The 12684-nt window shown below is 39.6% G+C and overlaps 1 protein-coding gene across 1 annotated transcript in view; it reads left to right on the top strand.

Moving 5' to 3' along the window:
* Positions 1-12684, top strand: part of LOC105496853 (stearoyl-CoA desaturase 5) — a 169573-nt gene that overhangs the window by 117184 nt on the left and 39705 nt on the right. Inside the window, exon 3 of the mRNA XM_011767472.2 lies at positions 2073-2278. Coding sequence (XP_011765774.1) covers positions 2073-2278 — 206 coding nt within the window. The remainder of the gene's footprint in view (positions 1-2072; positions 2279-12684) is intronic.

Below are 12684 nucleotides of genomic sequence, written 5' to 3'. Positions count from 1 at the left end.
ATCCCGTCTCCACTGAAAATGGAAAAATTAGCTGGGTTTGTTGGCGCATGCCTATAATCCCAGCTATTCAGGAGGCTGAGGCAGGAGAACTGCATGAACTCAGGAGGCGGAGGTTGCAGGGAGCGAAGATCACACCACTGTACTCCAGCCTGGGTGACAGAGCAAGACTCCATCTCAAAAAAAAAAAAAAAAAACGATTAGCTGGGCATGGTGGCATACACTTGTAGTCCCAGTTACTTGGGAGGCTGAGGTGGGAGGATCACTTGAGCCCAGAAGGTCAAGGCTACAGTGAGCTATGTGATTGTACCACTGTACTCTAACCTGGGCAATAGAGCAAGACTGTCTCGAAAAACAAACAAAAACAAAACAATTTCTTCGCTTCTCATCAGAAGGATGATGCCAATCTCTATGAAATGGTAGACTCCTAATGAGAACATTACCCAGTATTGAATATTATGGTATAGAACATTATTACTATTGTCATAAAAAGAAAAGGCTAATGCAATATAATACTTAAATTTATTTTTATTTTCAGATTTTCCTATTGAAAGCACTACTTCCCAATTTAATTCGTCTTCTCAAAGCTTTGAAAGCATCATCAGATTAAAAAAAAATTAGTGTAAATTGAATGTCTGTAGATCTCACTGACCCATTGCTATAGCTAAGTTCTCATTAATTGTAACAGACTAAATGCCATCAATTCTTGCCCCTGACAGCTCAGCCCCCTGACACCTTCCCGTGTCTCCCATTACGAGAGGTCCAATAGGGTGTGCTCCCCACGTGCGCTGAGCCCTACTTCAGCTCTGTGGGCTGGGCAGACTCTGCTGCCTGTCCTTCTAGGGGTACCAGAGTCTGTCTTGGGGCTCCAGTGAGTGTTGTCCCGCTCCTCAGTCACTGCTGCCTCTCCACTTGGTGGATTGCCAATACACCCAAGGAGCCAAAGTTGTCCCCCTTCCGTTTCTGTTATACTCTGTTAGAGCAGTCCTAAAATGATCCCACTGGTGCCTTGGTATTTTGCAGAGATATGGGGAAGTAGCCATTTGGTTTTTTTTATCTGCTGGCTTCCTGATCTATGTGAGTCACACATGAAGAACATCAAAGTAGGGAGAGAGGCAGAGACATCTGGGCCAAAAACCGGCACCCTTCATACTCAGGACTGCCCCTCTCTTCTGACAACCAAGATTTCATCCTAAGAAGATGTCTCCCTCATTTTTTTAAATTTTTAACTTCAGGGGTACATGTGCAGGTTTGTTACATAGGTAAACATGTGTCATGGGGGTGTGTTGTACAGATTATTTCACCACCCAGGTATTACACCTAGTACCCATTGGATATTTTTCCTGATCTTTTCCCTCCTCCCACCCTCCACCCTTGATAGCCCCAGTATGTTTTTTTCCCCATGGGTCCATGTGTTCTCATCATTTAGCTCCCACTTGTGAGAACAGTGGTATTTGGGTTCCTGCATTAGTTTGCTAAGGATAATGACCCCCAGCTCCATCCATGTCCCTGCAAAGATCTCGACAGAACTACAGTTCAACCCAGCGATCCTATTACTGGGTATATGCCTGAAGGAATATAAATCATTCTATTATAAAGACATAGGCACATGTATGTTCGCTGCAGCACTATTCACAATAGCAACATGGAATCATCCTAAATGTCCATCAGTGATAGACTGGATAAAGAAAATGTGGTATATTTACACCATGGAATACGATGCAGCCATAAAAAAGATCTCTCTTTTCTTGACACAAATGATCTAGGAGACTTCAGTCACCCCCACCAGAGCTTTCCTTCAGGTCTCTGCACTAATTCACCCAACAAGCCTGAACTTCCTGCAGTGGGTACATCCCACACATAAGCTGAGATCCCTGCTAAGTGAAGATTTACTCTTGTTCTAATGAAAACCACTCCAGACCACAGGGGATTGAACTTGAGGTTGAGGAACTGTGGGTTGAGGAATGTGAAACCAGCAGTGAGGACTGGTCGGGGAGGGGAGGCTGGGAAGATTCCCAGGAGGACGCCTGGCGGTGCAGTTCCTCTCTTCACTCAGGCTTTCATTCTCTCTGCAGAATGACATCTTCGAGTGGTCCAGGGACCACCGAGCCCACCACAAGTACTCAGAGACGGATGCTGACCCCCACAATGCCCGCCGGGGCTTCTTCTTCTCCCATATCGGGTGGCTGTTTGTTCGCAAGCATCCGGATGTTATTGAGAAGGGGAGAAAGCTTGACGTCACTGACCTGCTTGCTGATCCTGTGGTCCGGATCCAGAGAAAGTAAGTGAATGGGCATGACAGAGAGCTGTCCCTCAGGGGCCAGGACATAGAAACAGCACAATGAGGTGGACTCATAACCCCATAGCAATCTTCTCAAGCATTTGCCCTAACAATTGGGCCATATTTATATGATTTATCTCTATTTATTAATTTCCTTTTGCTCATTAAATTTTGCCCATTGGCACATTTGTTTTGAGTTATAAGTTTCATTTGTAATGGATTTCCTTTAAGCCCAGTGTCATTACCTTCAGACTAATCTTGCATGGCTGATTTCATGGAATCTGTTTCTGTGTTTCCCACTGCCCCATTCGTGATTCTCTGGAGTAGCAGAAGAGGGACTTGCTTCATTTTAGTGACACACTTGACTCTACTTGACTCCAAAAGGACTGGACTCTCTCCAGGTATCCTACTCCTGTTCTGAAATTCTCTTGTAGTGAAACCTCTCCCCCGCCCATCACTCATGGAAACGTTACACTAGTAGGTTTCTGTGCAGAGAAAATGAGACCGCTCAACAGAGGGCCTCAAAGCACTCATATGCCCTGATGGTGTCGGCTGAGCATATTGAGTTGGCCAGCATTTGCAGGATGAAACTGCTTTCTATAAGCACATGAAGAAAGAGTGCCTATAATCGTGCTGGCAAGTAGAGAGTGACCTTTGTTCTCAGGTTGGTCTGGGTCTGCAAAGTTTGGCTATGATGAGCTTTTAGCACCTAAAGCAATAGATTTATGTACAAAGATGGGCAACATATGAACCACGCTCTAATTAGAGCCTTGAGACAACATGTTGAATAAGCGGTTACTAGTGACCGTCTCCACTGATGGGTAGGAGTTGTCCGAGGACTTACCTAAACAGAATCTCCTTTTCAGTCTGAAAATAGACATGGAGGCCATGCCTTTGTTCAACACAAGAATCTTTGCGTGAAAGGAAAGATGGCTTAGGACTGTGCTCTTTTCCCCCAAAGCCTCTGCTTTTACACTGGAGGGAGCAGTAGACATAGTGAGAAACTGGCAGACCATGGAGACAGACTGCTGGAATCAAAGTCTCTGACTCCTCCACTTACTAGCAATGAATTAACCACTCTAAGTCTCAGCTTCATCTATACAATGCGAGTGACAGCAATACCTATCTCCTACAGCTTTTATGAAGATATTTTAAAAATGTATGGAAGATGCCTGGCATATAGTAAGAGCTTAGTGAATGTCAGCGATTATTATTATTACACAGGCAGTTGCTAGACTAGAGAATTCTCTGTGTTTCCATCACTGCTTTCTGCTGGTTTCACTGTAGGGTTTTCTCTGTACATCTCAATACAGCTCTTTTAGGTGAAAACACCCAGTATCAATTCAGCTCTTTTAGGTGAAAATACCCAGTATCAAGTTTTAAAGCAGAAAATAACAAGATGTTGTTTTTTTCTTTTTTTTTCTGGAAATGGAGTCTTGCTCTGTCACCCAGGCTGCAGTGCAGTGGTATGATCTTGGCTCACTGCAACCTCTGCCTCCTGAGTTCAAGCGATTCTCCTGCTTCAGGATCTCGAGTAACTGGGACTACAGGCATGCACCACCATGCCTGGCTAATTTTTGTATTTTTAGTAGAGACGGGGTTTCACCATATTGGCCAGGCTGGTCTTGAACTCGTGACCTCAAGTGATCCGCCCTCCTTGGCCTCCCAAAGTGCTGGGATTACAGCCATGAGCCACCGCGCCCAGCCAACAAGATGTTTTCAATTAACAATTCAATGATTTATTGATGTTGATTTTCATTGTGAGTGTAAAATATTAAAGGTCATTAGAGAAAAAGCTGAAAAATTCAGAGAAGTAGAAAGAAAATCATTCACAGTCTTAACAGATAAACAGACACTATTAATATTCAGTAGTATCTCTTTCTATTTCATATATGTTGCATGATGGCAGTCATATCACATATGTAATTTTATGTTTCACTCTTAACCTCAGATTGTATTGTAGACACCATTGTCAAAGGCTGCAGAAGATTCCATCAGTTGAGCATTTCATAGTTTATTTAACCATCACTCTGGTTAACTATGTATGTCATTTCCAATTCTGTGATACAAATGATGTTGCTGTATATAGTAATGCTTTGGGACAATCAGACCTTAGATTAATTTGAAGAGTTCAGATGAGAAGGCAAAAGATTTTCTGTTTTATTAATGAGAAATGAGCCGGGTATAATAGTCTGGGTTTCTCTGACCATAAAAATGGAAGACTTTTTTCATCTTTTCTCATAAAAAAATGTAATCTGATTCATTATGTGTGTACTGGCAGCACATATGTCTAAAGACTATTTCTAAATGCAGGAAGAAGAACAAAGACTATTTCAGCAAGTTCCCTGAATAGTCATCTGAGAACATCTTTCATCACCAGTTCAGTGACTAAAGGAGGCTTTGGCTATCAGAAACCATTCATTCATATCATCATGTCACATATATCATTGAGCTCCTGCTGGGAATCAGTGCTAAGGATACAGCCTAAAATTTAGAACACGTTCTAAACTATAGAGGTCACCCCTAGTTGCCTGGTCTAGCCCCAGAATGATTAAGGTAGAGGAATACTGCTCTTTCAGAGTACAGGCCAAACAGGGGAGATATGGCTCTGGATCATGTAGTTTGCATGTTAAAAGCATGCTCCTGGCGGGACCCTTTATTATCTCTAAGAATTGCCTAGGCCCAGGAAGGCCAGGCTTTCCCCAGCCAGAAAGGTTTTTAAGATGTCAAAACGTCCTAATATGTATGTGTGTGTTTGTGTAATACATCCTGTGAGCAAACTAGTAAAATATAGATAGAAAGATGAAGCTAGAAGTACATGCATCTTAGATTATTCACTCAATGTTCTTGTGATTATACTTTACTGTTTGAAAGGGGCTCCAGCAGTCCTCAGATGTGTGGGTGAGCACTGAAGTCCTGTGGTAATTATACAGCATAGAGAACATAGAGATCTGTAATCCAAAATAAGGTTTAGAATCACTGAACTAAATGAAGCAAGTTTCCAAGATGCACAGAGGCAGTCAACTGTTCAGATATTTTCATGTTTGTGAAGCTGGCTTTACCGGTCCTATCAGTTAGGCGGTGGAGAGGAGAGAGTTCTCACAGGAATCGAAGTCATTATATGTGGGGATATGAGCTGAAGGGGTGGATCCTGGTGTCAGGCACTGTCACAGCAGATCTCAGTTCTTGCTACCCTGGGCTGAGTGGAGAGCTTCCTGAGTAACAGAAAAAGGTGTCCAGCTGCATTTGGGGCCCAGACTTGGGTCATTTCAGTGGCACACTTCTCGTGGGCTGAATCTCCACCTGCTCCTGTATGATTTTCCTAGAGGAACCGTCCCTATTCCAGTTGGAGGCAATCAGAATTCATAGCTGACTCTACCACACTCCCAGGGCTCAATGCTTGTGCAGATCAATCAGCTAAGTGCCTCTTGGAGAGTTTACTCAAACAGGTGATAGAGACTGAGGATTTGGAGACTCCTCCTTCAGTCCACTCAGGACACTCACACTGATACTGTAGTTGATTGTTAAACTTTTGCTGAGCCATCCTAATAACAACTTACTAAAGAAAAGCCTGGCAGAGAGTCATTCTTAATCAGCTTTCCATTGTACTGTCTTATGGAAGAGAGAAGGTAGGAACAGGAAAACAACACATTTCAAACTATACTTCCAGACCCTAAAAGATAATCTTACCAAGGCTGTCATAACAAGTAGTTAACTGGACTAAACCACATTTTGCTGCACTGTCAATGTGTAAATTGTGTAAAGGCAGCCATTAGGAGGTGCAAGGGAGAGAAGCCAGTGGTATTGCCTCTAGGCTCTGACAACTAGGGCCCCTGTCCTAGGTCTTACGACTTAAAGGGCCACACTTCTTTCCACAGAGTGAGGAGATCACAGGGCCAAAGGAACATGCCACCTGCCTAAACCTTCCTTGACTTCTGGGCCATACCCTGGATTCCTAGGGTCCTCGATTCCTACCTGAATGCTCTGAGCTCACTTCTAGAGCCTATAGCTGCCTCCTCCTGGGATGCGTCCTCCCAACAGGACATACATAGAGCCTAGGCCTGAAGAGTGGCCAAGGGGCAATGTTAGCACAGGGACTTAAGCTTAAAAGTGTGAGCTCAGATATCCACCTAATGGGACAGAGCAAAAGGGGAAAGGAAAAGGAATGAACCACAGGCTGGGGATTTCCACCTATACTCCTGACCTGAACCCTGCAAATGTTGGGGTGAACCTATCAGTGAGCCATTCATAAGGTTGAGCGTGGATCCATCAAGAATTGTGTTTGGCTTAAACAAGACAGAAGGTTATTTCTCTTATATATAAAAGAATTCTGGAGACAGGCAGTCCCGGGGGGACATGGCAGCACTGCAGGGTCAGTAGAGAACTGAGATTCCTTTATCATTCTGCTCTACCATCCTTAGCAGGGGACTTTCATTCTCAGTGTCATTTCATGGTGCAAACTGATCACTAAAGCTCCAACCAGAAGGGGAATCAGGGAGGCCAAAGGGAACACATTGCTGAGTTGAGTCGGTCGCCTTTAAGGAGTCTTCCTAGAAGATACAACCTATCCACGTGTCTCTCATTGACCGTATCTGTACCCAAGGAAAACAGGGAATGCATTGTCTTGGTTAATACATTGGACCCTTGAATAAAATCTTGGTTTTGTTTCTAAGGAAGGAAGGGTGAATAGATATGGGGTGAACAATTAGCAGTCTCTGCCATAGCCACACAGTTGTTCTGCCTTAAGCAAAGCAATTAGTCATCTCATATTCCTCAGTCATATTTTGTGAACCAAGTGGGTAGCCTGCCTGTCTCCATTAATGAACAGAAACTGGAGTCTCAAATCATCTTTCTCAGATGGCAAAATGAAGATAAAATCCAGAGACTGTTTCTCCTAATGCTTTGCTTATTCCATTGAGTCCCATTTTAGGGAAGACATTCCTCTAGAGGTTACATGTAAACACTGTCATGCCTTTTTAAAGTAACCAGGGAGGATGCTAGTCCAGACACATAAAAACAAGGTCCTTGCCTCATTGCCATGGTGATGAGATAAACTGAGAGAAAATGGATGGAATGGTTCAAAAGAGCAAATCACTTCTGTCCTGGTGCCTTGGGAAGAGATCAAAATGTATAAATATTGCCATTCCAAGAAGAAAGGCACTCGAATATCTAGAATCTTTTTGAGGCCTGTTTCACCTCAATTCGTCCCCTAGTCTGTTACCACTAGTCCTCTCTCCTGCCTCCCAAGAATGAGCATCACATCTCTCAGTGATACCCTCTTTTTTGTTGTTTTTAAAGGCTCATTTTTTTAAAGAGCAGTTTTAGGTTCAATTTAGCAAAATTGAGAGGAAGGTTCAGAGATATCCCATGTACCTCCTGCCCACACACATGCATAGCCTCTCTCATTATCAGCATTCCTTACCAGAGTGAATATTTGTTACATCTGTTGAACCTACATTGACACCTCACTGTCACCCAAAGTCCATGGTTTCCATGAGGATTCACTGTTGATGTTGTATAGTCCATGGGTTTGGACAAATGTATAATGACAAATGTATCCACGATTGTAGTATCATACCGAGTATTTTCACTGCCTAAAAATGCTCTGTTCTCTGTCTGTTCATCACTCCCTTGCCCCAAGCCCTGACAACCACTAATCTTTCCACTATCTCTATAGTTTTGCTTTTTCCAGAATGTCATATAGTTAGAATCATATTGTATGTAGCCTTTTCAGATTGGCTTCTTTCACTTAGCAATATGTATTTGTGCTTCCTCCATGTCTTTTCATGATTTCATAGCTCATTTATTTTTAGTGCTGAATAATGACCAAAATGTGGTCTAGATCTATTGAAGTTTATTTATCCATTCACCCAGTGGAGGATATCTTGGTTGCTTCCCGGTTTGGTAATAATAAAGCTACAGTAAACATCCATGTGCAGGTTTTTGTGTGGACATAAGTTTTCAGCTCCTTTGTGTAAATACCAAGGAGCACAATTGTGGGATTGTAGAGTCAGAATATTTTCAGTTTTGTAAGAAACAGCCAAATTGTCTTCCAAAGTGGCTGTATCGTTTTGCATTCCCAGCAGCAATGAATGAGAATTTCTGTTGCTCCAAAACCTTGCCAACATTTGTTGTTGTCTGTGTTCTGGATTTTGGCCATTGTAATTAATATGTAGTGGTATCTCAATGTTGTTTTAGTTTGTATTTCCCTGATGACATACGCTTATTGTTCCATCTATATATTTTCTTTAGTAAGATGTTTGTCAAGATCTTTGGTCCATTTTTAAATCAGATGGCTTTCTTATTGTTAAGTTTTCAGAGTTCTTTGTATATTTTGGATAACAGTCTTTTATCAAATATGTCTTCTGCAAATATTTTATTCCTGTCTGTGGCTTGTCCTTTTGTTGTCTTGACAGTATCTTTTGCAAAGTAGAAATTTTAAGTTTTAATGATGTACAGATTATCAATTCTTTCTCTCATGAATCATGCCCTTTGATGTCATATAGAAAGTCATTGTCAAACCTAGAGTCATCTAGATTTTCTATGTTATCTTCTAGAAGTTTTGCAGTTTTGTGTCTTACATTTAGAATTATGATACATTTTGAGTCACTTTTTGTGAGGTGTATGAAGTCTGTGTTTGAATTCATTTTTTTTGCACGCAAATGTCCAGTTGTTCCAGCACCATTTGTTAAAAAGACTACCTTTTCTTCATTGTATTCCCTTAGTTCCTTTGTCAAAGATCAGTTGACTATATTTATGTGGGTCTGTTTCTAGGCTCTCTGTTATAATCCATTGATCAATTAGTCTGTTCTTGTGCCAGTACCACACTGTCTTGATTACTTTAGCTTTATAATAAGTCCTGAAGTCAAGTAGTGTCAGTCTTCCAACTTTGTTCTGCTCCTTCAATATTGTGTTGGCTATTTTGAGTCTTTTGCCTCCACGTATAAACCTTGCAATCAGTTTGTCAGTATCTGCAGAATAACTTGCTGGGATTTTGATTGGAATTGCATTGAATATAGATAAAGTTGAGAAAAGCAGACATTGACAATATTGAGTCTTCCTATTTACAAGCATGGGATAACTCTTCATCTATTTAGTTCTTCTTTGATTTCTTTCATTAGTGTTTTATGATTTTCCTCACACAGATCTTGTACATGTTTTGTTAGATTTACACTTGTTTCATTTTTATGGTGCTAACATAAATGGTATTGTGTTTTTAATTTCAAATGCCACTCGTTCATTGCTAGTATGTGGGAAAGCAAATCGACTATTGTATATAAACCTTGTACTGGCAACCTTATTATAATAGATTATTAGTTATAGGAATGGTTTTTTATTTTCAATTCTTTCAGATTTTCTACAAAGACAATCATGTCATCTGCAAACAAAGACAGTTTTATTTCTTCCTTCCCAATCAGTGTACCTTTTACTTCCTTTTCTTACCTTATTGCATTAGGTAGGACTTCCATATAATGTCAAAAGGGAATGATAAGAGGGTACATCCTTACTTTGTTCCTCATCTTAGGGGAAAAGCATATAGTCTCTCACCATTATGACATTAGCTGTATTTTTTTGTAAATATTCTTTATCATTGAGAATTTACTGAGAGATTTTATCATGAATGGGTGTTGCATTTTGTCAGATGCTTTTCCTGCATCTATTGATATGGTCATGTGATTTCTCTTCTTTAGCCTGTAATGTGGTAGATGACATTAATTGACTTTCAAATTTTGGTGTTTTTGTTTGTTTGTTTGTTTGACTTTTAAATTTTTAACCAGCCTTGCATACCGAGTATAAATCCAACTTAGTTGGAGTGTATAATTGTTTTTATACATTGTTGGATTTAATTTGCTAACATTTTGTTGAAGATTTTTAGCATCTGGCTCATGAAAAATATTGGTTTGTTGTTTTCTTTTCTTATAATATCTTTGTCTTATTTGGGTATTATGGTGATACCTCATAGAATGAGTTAGGAAGTATTCCCTCTGCTTTTATTTTCTAAAAAAGAGAGTTTCTCTTTTAGAAATTATACCAATTATCATAGAGAATTAAATATGTGGTCAGATTCACCAGTGAACCTATCCTGGCCTGGTTCTGTCTATTTTGGAAGGGTATTAATTATTGATTCAATGTACTTAATAAATATAGGCCTATTTAGATTGTCTATTTTTTCTTATGTGAGTTTTGGTAGATTGTGCCTTTCAATGATTTGGTCCATTTCATCTAGGTTATCAATTTTGTGGGCACAGAGTTGTTCATACTATTTCTTTATTATCCTTTTAGTATCCATGGGATCTGTAGGGGTGTCGCCTCTTTCGCTTATGATATTAGTAATTTGTGCCCTACCTCTTTTTTCTTAGTCTGGCTAGAGGCTTATCAATTTTATTAATTGATTCAAAGAACCAGTTTTTTGTTTCATTTATTTTTAAAATTGATTTCCTGTTTGTAATTTCATTGCTCTCTGCTCTAATTTTTATTATTTATTTTCTTCTTCTTACTTTGGATTTAATTTGCTCTTCTTTTTTTAGTTTCCTAAGGTGGAAGCTTAGTTAATTGATTTTAGATGTTTTTTTCCTAACGTATGTAGTTATGCTGTAAATTTTCCTCTAAGCACTGCTTTCATGGCATCCCACAAATTTTGATAAGTTTTGTTCTTATTTTAACTTAGTTAAAAATATTCTTAAATGTCTCTTGAGATTTTTTTCTTGGCCCATGTGTTATTTAGAAGTGTGTTGTTTGATTTCCATGTATTTTGGGGTTTTCCAGTAGTCTTTTTTTTTTTTTTTTTTTTGAGACAGAGTCTTGCTCTGTTACCCAGGCTGGAGTGCAGTGGTGCAATCTCAGCTCACTGCAACCTCTGCCTCCCAGGTTCAAGTGATCCTCCTGCCTCAGCTTCCTGAGTAGCAGGGATTACAGGAGCACACCACCACGCATGGCTCACTTTTGTGTTTTTAGTAGAGACAGGGTTTCACTCTGTTGGCTACGCTGGTTTCAAACTCCTGATCTCAGGTGATCCGTCCACCTTGGCTTCCCAAAGTGCTGGGATAACAGGTGTAAGCCACTGCACCCGGCCTCCAGTTGTCTTTTATTATTGATTTCTGGTTTAATTCCATTGTGGTCTGAGAGCAAACATTGTATAATTTCTATTCTTTTAAATTTGTTGAGGTGTTTTTTATGGCCCAGAATGTGTTCTATCTTGGTGAATGTTCTATGTGAGCTTGAGCAGAATGCATATTCTGCTATTGCTGGATGAAGTAGCCTATAGATGTCAGTTATATCCTGTGGATTGATGATGTTGTTGAATTTAACTGTGTCCTTACTGATTTTCTACCTGCTGGGTCTGTTTGTTTCTGATAGCAGGCTGTTGACATCTCCATTTATAATTATGGATTCATCTATGACTCCTTGCAGTTTTATCAGTTTTTGCTTCGCATATTTTGACACTCTGTAGTTAGGTGCATACACATTAAGGATCATTATGTCTTCTTGGAGAATTAACCCCTATATCATTATGTAATGTCTCTCTATCCCTGATAACTTTTTTTGTTTTGAAGTCTGCTCTGTCTGAAATTAATATAGGTACTCCTACCTTCTTTTGATTATTATAAGAATGGTATATCTTTCTCCATTCATTTAGTTTTAATCTGTGTGTATCTTTATATTTAAAGTGGGTCAGTTTCTTGTAGACAACATATAGTTGGGTCTTGTTTTTTGATCCACTCTGATAGTCTCTGTCTTTTAATGGATACATTTAGACCATTGATGGTCAAAGTTTTTATTGGTGGAAATAAATTGATATTTCCATCCAATTGATATTTATTGTATCAATTGATATGGAATTGATATTTACCATATCAATTGATATGGAATTGATATTCCATCCAGTTGATATTTACCATATTTGTTACTATTCCATTCAATTGATATTTACCATATTTGTTACTATTTTCTATTTGTTGCAATTTTTCCTTTTTTCTGTTTTTGTCTTTTATTCTTTTTCTGCCGTTTGTGGTTTTATTTGAGTATTTCTTCTCATTGATTTTTAGTTTTGGAAGTTTCTATTCATATTTCCTCAAACTCAGATTCTTTCCTCAACCATGTCCAGTCTACTTATAAACCTATCAAAGGTATTTTTCACTTCTGTTACAGTATTTTTTATCTCTATCATTTCTTTGTGGTTCTGTCTTAGGATTTTCATCTTTCTGCTTATATTGCCCATATGTTCTTGCATGCTAACTACTGTATCCATTACAGACCTTAGCACGTTAATCATAGTTATTTTAAATTCCTGTGTGACAATTCCAAGGTCCTTGCTGTGTCTCTTCAAGCTGTGTTTTGTTTTGCTTGGGTTTTTGCCTTTTATTATGCCTTGTAATTTTTTCTTGATATCTGGACATGATGTCCTG

Source organism: Macaca nemestrina, chromosome 3 (assembly GCF_043159975.1).
Source record: "Macaca nemestrina isolate mMacNem1 chromosome 3, mMacNem.hap1, whole genome shotgun sequence".
Classification (NCBI taxonomy): domain Eukaryota; kingdom Metazoa; phylum Chordata; class Mammalia; order Primates; family Cercopithecidae; genus Macaca; species Macaca nemestrina.
This window is presented reverse-complemented; position numbering and strand designations above follow the sequence as displayed.